We start from the raw sequence: 6,684 nt of genomic DNA on the forward strand, positions 1-6,684 counted from the left end.
ACGTCGATCATACGCCATCATACGCCTGAGAGACAGACAGAAAAGAAAAAGCAAAAGAAAAAAATTTTTTTTTAATCTTGGACAGCAACTTTTCTATAATTTAAAGCATTTAGATTCAGCCTGCAATCAGAACACATAAACAGCAGCAATATTAACAGAAGACAGAATTCCCCCTCAACTATGGCTCAGATCTAATTTCAGCATCTGTTAATGGGTGTGTTTTGCCTGGCAGCAGCCTAAGGTACAGTAAGGCAGTCCTGCAGCATACAGACAATAAACTAAGGCAGTCCTGCAGCATACAGACAATAAACTGAGCTCTGTCTGGAAAAACACACACATATTCAAATGTGCAAACCTGATATCACTCAGTAAAAATGTCTGCACTAATTAGCTACAGAGCACACTTGTACATAAGTGTGTCATTTTCTGCAAGTTTCCCTGGATTATTATGTAATGTGGGGGGGTTCCTCAATTTGCATGCAGAAATCTAGAGCAGTGTCAATGCAAAATGAATTAATTTACTCCTGCAAAAATATTTGACTAAGCCTGAAATTCATTTTGCAGATGACTATTGTAAGAGCAAATGAACGTGATTAAAGGCAGGTATTCATTTGATTTGTGCTGTCATTGTGACAATGTGTTTGACTTTCTCTGTGGCTTTTCCTGCCTATACAGGGTGACTACAGCACAGGCCAATAGAATTCTAGTGAAGGCTACGAAAGGAGCTACTGAGCTACTAAGGAGCTAAGTTCTACTGCAACGCTGCAAATGCTTATATGCTTTGGCAATACAAATGTAAAAATGTTGGTCATTCCAATAAAGCACTGTAAAACCGAAAACTGAAGTAGGAATCATGGGTGAACCAATGAACTGCTCTGTTTATTTAATAATTTAACCCCCCCAAAAAACTAAATTTATTAAACCGTTACGGTCTTTTTTGTATAGCTTAATCTCAGCAAATTTTAGTAAAGAATAATAAGGCTTGTCGCATTTTGGCACAAATCAGCTCAATGACTCAATCTGTAAAAGACACTCATACCAACCTAAATGTGTAACTGAACAGTTGGGCTTGCATAGACTTGTTGAGTGGTCGACTACATCAACCACTAGTCTGCGCTATCGGAAACAATCGACTACTCAATCATGCATTAACCATAATGCATGCACAGAGTTTGCAAGTACGACGTGAATTTTAGGATTACAATATTGCGTGTAGCTGTTACTTTCTATGACTTTATCTATGTTGCATGTAAAATTAAAATATGTAATGTAATAATTAGGGGTGTGCCCGAAGCCGAATACCTTATTCGGAATGGCACGGATAATGGCTTCAAAAACGAATAACGGACAAGGAATAATTCTGCTGAATATATAATATTCGGCTGGGGCTGGCACAGTCTGGTGTTTGCTAGATAACAGTTGAGCCAGGGGATCAGCGCAATATTATACACAGACCTCTGAAGTCACGCAATAGAGTGTGAAGTGAATGAATGTAAACTTTATGAATGAAAATAGCGCAAATCAAAAACCGCATTGCTGTTACCTCTCCGTGCATCTCTCAGAAGTCAGAGCTTGGCAAGAGTAATATCACCTATAATAATACATCATACATGTTCTATTATTTGTATATATAAAAGGCAATGATATAAACCTTAGGCTACGATATGATACGAATGAATGGAATAAGCACAGCGCGCTCGCCAATCAAACAGCCGCGTTGCGCGTCTCAGTCTCTCAAAAACCAAACCAGCTTTCTCTCAAGAGTAGGCTAATAATCAACTTGGATACAGATACATTTTCTACTAGGTCTACATGTTTGCATCTTTATCTTTTGCTGGTTTGCGTGGCACATGCACATGCACATTTGTTTAGTGAAGTTCAAAAAAGACTCACTTAAAGAGTTCTGCGTAATGAAAATGTGCGCATTTAATTAATTCGGTCGTGTTCAAATGATCACTAAACGTTTGTCATGACATCTCTCTGCTTGCATGATAAACATATTTTTAGAAATTAATAATTATTTTAGTTTAACACGGCATACTTGTTCAGTGATAACTATGAAAAAAAAGAAAGTCATAACGTTCTTATCAAGTAAATGTACAATATTGTTGGGTTAAAATTGGGTTAAAAACTTAACGTTGGGTTAAATTTTTACATTAAAATTTTAACCCAAAATTTGGGTTAGTCCATATTTGACCCAAAGTTGGGTTGAAACAACCCAGCATTTTTTAGTGTACGACGTTCCACCTGGTTTTATCCAAATGCAGATACGAATAATTGTGATTGTTACAGATTAAAAAAAATTAAAATATGTAATGTCATAATTATAAAGGTTTGACCATTTACATGTGTAATTGTTGCAATAGGTTATGAATTAATAAGCGTTTATTGATAAGAACTATTTCATGTCTTTTCATTTACAGTAGCATGAACCACGAGTAGTCGAGTAGCTCGAGTATTTTTTAAATAAGAAATCAACTAGCGGAAATCAGTAGTCGTGCAACCCCTACTGAACAGAAGATGCTACCCTCTCCTCATTCCCCATTATTAGGCACTTTTTCAACATGACAGTGACTCTTATACGAGTTAAACAGGATAGATGTGACAATTTGAACTTCAACTTGTGCAACTCAAAGAATGCTTCTCTGACTTTTCTTGGCATTAAGTTATGGACATACTACATTCTAGAACATTACACAATGGTTGAATTTAATGGTTGGAGATACAAAAAAAAGTGTATTCCTTTTTGCAACCCTTCATGTAAGCAAAAATGCCTAATTTATTTATTTTACAGATGGGGTGGCATTTTCTATACTTTTTATTAAGTATTATGTTTAAATTATATAATACTGTCATCTTTCCATGAATTTTAAAAGTGATGAACAGAAATATATCTATGTTCAGAGGGGATATACTCATTTATGCTGTGTACTGTTGAGATGAAATTTCATTTCACAATTACAGTGACCAAAATGATCAAGGTTATCAGTATTATTATTATGTGCTGGAAATGTTCAAAAAGTACTGATACATACAAATCATTCCAAGTTTTATATTGAAAACAATAAAATTTGTGAATAAACACACCTGTAAACTAAGCACTTAACTCAACCAAACCCATCATATAAAAGATTAATCAGATATACTGTATATGTTTTCCAGCTGAGCAGTCATTTGGGTGGCTCGCTAATGTATTAGATTTCTAAATTATAGAATTACAGTATATCAAATTTCAACAAATTTCAACAATCCATGATTTTAACAATACTCCATGACCATGAGTAATTAATTATACACATGAAATCTCATTTCTTTTCCCAAATCCCCCCCGTGTCTCATCTAGGGGTGTTCAATTCCAATTACACTATTAATTTTTTCTCTGACACGTTGCCTTAAATTCCCCTTATTAAAACAACACACTTTTAGTGTGACTGTCCAAATTAGTCCAATTTAGTGCTGAAGTACATACAACAACAAAAAAAGTACACTCATTGACTTGTTTATTCTTGATGTAAGGTTTTAGTGATTTAAGGTTAAAGATTATGAACACAAAAAGGTTAACCATGGAAAACAAAATGTATATTTATTTATTGCATTAATATAAACTACAACTACCGACTCCAGATCTATTCCGAGTCAAGAAATTGACTTATTTAGAGTCGACTCCCCAACACTACTTCTCATCCACTCTTTTTTGCAACAAATTATTTTTAATATGTTTATTTCCTCATTTCCCTATACTTTAATGTGGTGAAGTGGAAAAATGCTGTAGATTATATATTTTTTTATATTTAAATAGATTATATATATATTTTACCTGTCAAAATAACAGAAATCAATTATATTATTTATGTTTTTCAAATTCTGTAAATATCCTGCAATGTACCCATCAAGTAAATTGTGCAAAATGTTTTATTCATGGGATTTATCTCTCCTCACTTTCAACTTTAACACAGTTTTTGCTTGTAAGGCAAGGTAAGGTATGTTAAGTTTACCTGCATTTAGCTTCATTTAGGCTTGGCGTTTATAATAAATGTTGTTTTCTAATAAATACAACCATAAATATATAATAAAATAACATATATGCTTTTATATATTTTTTATAAACAAAAAATGTCACATTTGAAAGATTTTTTTTAGCAGTGAGGGGTACTATGTTTACATTGTTTAGAATCTTTCTAAATGGTAGATTTTATTTACCACTATTTTGCATTACTTCTGAATGTAATAATAAAAATGCTACTTTTAGTACGCCAATGTGATTTCCCCTCTCACTTAACACACTTATGTAGGGATGATAAAGACAAAGAAAGATTTTGTCCATTCTTTTTAAAATGATTAATTTTCATTATTGCTTTGTCAATTTGAGTAAGATAACAATGGAAAACTTGTTTCTGCTTATTGCTTGGAGCACTTAAAACCGGCTCGAGTGATGCTAACCTCATCAAGGTGTGCTGTGCTCTCATATGTACTCCACTTGTGTTTACATATTAATGCTTGTTACAGACATATTTTCCCTATGTGTTGGTAGGCAAAGGCAAACTAAACTCTAGTTCTGACCGCATTTCTGGGGAATGCAAAAAAAACACACTACCTATGTCTCTGACAACAGTGTTAAAAAGATTACAGAGGTAAACGAACAGTGCCAAAATGAGCATTTCATCTAAATATTCAGCTGTAATCTCATACATAATACAGTGTAGTTATTGGATGAAAACTTTCTCTTGAATAAAGTGTAGAAATGCTCAGAATCTAAATGACAGATGCGCACTTTACCTCAATTACAACACAACTTCTTCCCATAATAATAAACATAAGTGCTTCCATAACTGTCTTCCATAACCTGTAAATCTCTCTTAATATCTCAGTTTTAATCTCAGATGACATCCATACTTGGCACTGACCCACCTTTTCAAACACACACTTACTCACCTGGTGAGTTCCAGAGCAGGGACACAGGCCCCTGGTCGGTACGATCCACTGCCACGGTACTCTTTGGCAAAAATGAGGTCCTGCATGCTGGCTTTGGCCTCTAGCACCTTCGCACACTGCCGCTGCACATACAGCTTCACCTGGCTGATGTCACGTGACTCAAAAAGCAGCTTCAGAGATCGCTCCAGAATCTAACATAATAGAATTCCCTTCATTAACCTCAACTGCCCCCTGGCTGAGAAACACTGCATTACAACTGCAATGTGAATGACAGGTGGAGCAGGATTTATCAAGTGATTGGGCAAAAAGGAAATTATAATTTTGGAATGCTAGTTACCTTGGCAACAGCAGGGCAGCCATCACGACGTACAGTTTCAATGCCTTTGGCGTCAAAGACTGGGTTTTTCTGATCCAAGCTCTCATACATGTATCCAACATAACGCTTCTTTGTCTGTAACACGCATGGGAGGTACACCTACCCAAACACACAAGAACGCAGTCACAAAATTGGAATACTGCAATCATATGGCTTAAAAGAGCTCCCCTTCAAAACAAAAACAGAGTACACTTATAGACACAAACCACTTCACAAACCTTCTCAAACTTCAATTTGACAGGTTTAGGGTTGGTAGCAGTGACAGCCTCTGCAATTTCATTACCAATCTTAAATGCCTGTTCCTTGGTTGCTCCTTTCAACAACACAAACATACTAAAAAAGAGAAACGGACAGGTATCAGAGACAGTATAACAGTGTACTAAGTAGGCACAAAACAACAAATTTCCACTGACACGCAATTTGTCTGTTCAAACTGAACACAAAACAACTGCACAACAAAACAGCCAATGAGAACATTATGATGTTTATGTTAATAGTGTCTATTTATTTATGAACACTGTTTTATTAACTTGACACTGAGTTTTTAGGGAACACTCTCACATACCAGACAGAGCAGGAATTTCATAAAAATCAATCAGAAGGCAGCATCAATTTTAAAACTGAACTGCATTTGGCCCACCACAACAATGAACAAAGTTTCATAGGGAGGCAGTGCCTCAACGGCACTATTCTTGGCTAATTCATCTAGTAATATTATAATGCTTACCTATCATGTAAGAAAAAGGTCTGTAAATCAGACTGAATGAGTCAAAGTGGAGGAAATTAACTAAAAATAAATTTAATACTTAAAAAACACCTGCTTGGTCAACATCACATCTACATTCATAGTTTTTATTTCTCTACCTGTCTGTATCTCCATAGACAACACGTGCTCCCCACTTCTTTGTGTCATTGACCATCTTTATGGCTCTCTCCAAAGTCTCTCGGGCCTTGTGCACAATGCTGTCACCTACCTGGTGTGTGAGGAGAGAGACAGAATATGTTCTCTGGTTTCTTTGGCAACATAGTAATCATACACACAAACTGCATTAGGTCACCATTTGATGTTCAATGTAAAATCTGGGTCTTAAAGTAAGACATGGTTTTAAATTATATATTCAGTCAATAGCCAACTGTGCATACAACACTGCTGCATATCAATTTAGAAAGACTGGCCCTTCCAGTCAAACATCAAGGGTATACCTAAAATTATTTATCATACATAAGCATTCAAAAACCAAAATCAGCTACACTTTAGATTAGGGAACACTATTCACTATTAACTAGTGTTCAGTCTGTAAAAGTTTCTTGAATTTAGCAGCCAAAAACCTACTGGCCAAAAGCAAATTTTAAATAAAAACTTTTTAAAAGGCGAT

At 35.2% G+C, this 6,684-nt stretch overlaps 1 protein-coding gene across 1 annotated transcript in view; it reads right to left on the bottom strand.

The window, feature by feature from the left end:
* Positions 1-6,684, bottom strand: part of LOC107569208 (DNA polymerase zeta catalytic subunit-like) — a 111,230-nt gene that overhangs the window by 15,301 nt on the left and 89,245 nt on the right. The window contains exons 23-26 of the mRNA XM_016255229.1: positions 6,173-6,282; positions 5,527-5,641; positions 5,270-5,407; positions 4,933-5,123 (exon numbers count right to left, since the gene is read on the bottom strand). Of these exons, the coding sequence (XP_016110715.1) occupies positions 4,933-5,123; positions 5,270-5,407; positions 5,527-5,641; positions 6,173-6,282 (554 nt within the window). The remainder of the gene's footprint in view (positions 1-4,932; positions 5,124-5,269; positions 5,408-5,526; positions 5,642-6,172; positions 6,283-6,684) is intronic.

The sequence above is a fragment of the Sinocyclocheilus grahami genome, unplaced genomic scaffold (assembly GCF_001515645.1).
Source record: "Sinocyclocheilus grahami isolate Dianchi unplaced genomic scaffold, SAMN03320097.WGS_v1.1 scaffold1323.1, whole genome shotgun sequence".
Taxonomy (NCBI): Eukaryota; Metazoa; Chordata; class Actinopteri; order Cypriniformes; family Cyprinidae; genus Sinocyclocheilus; species Sinocyclocheilus grahami.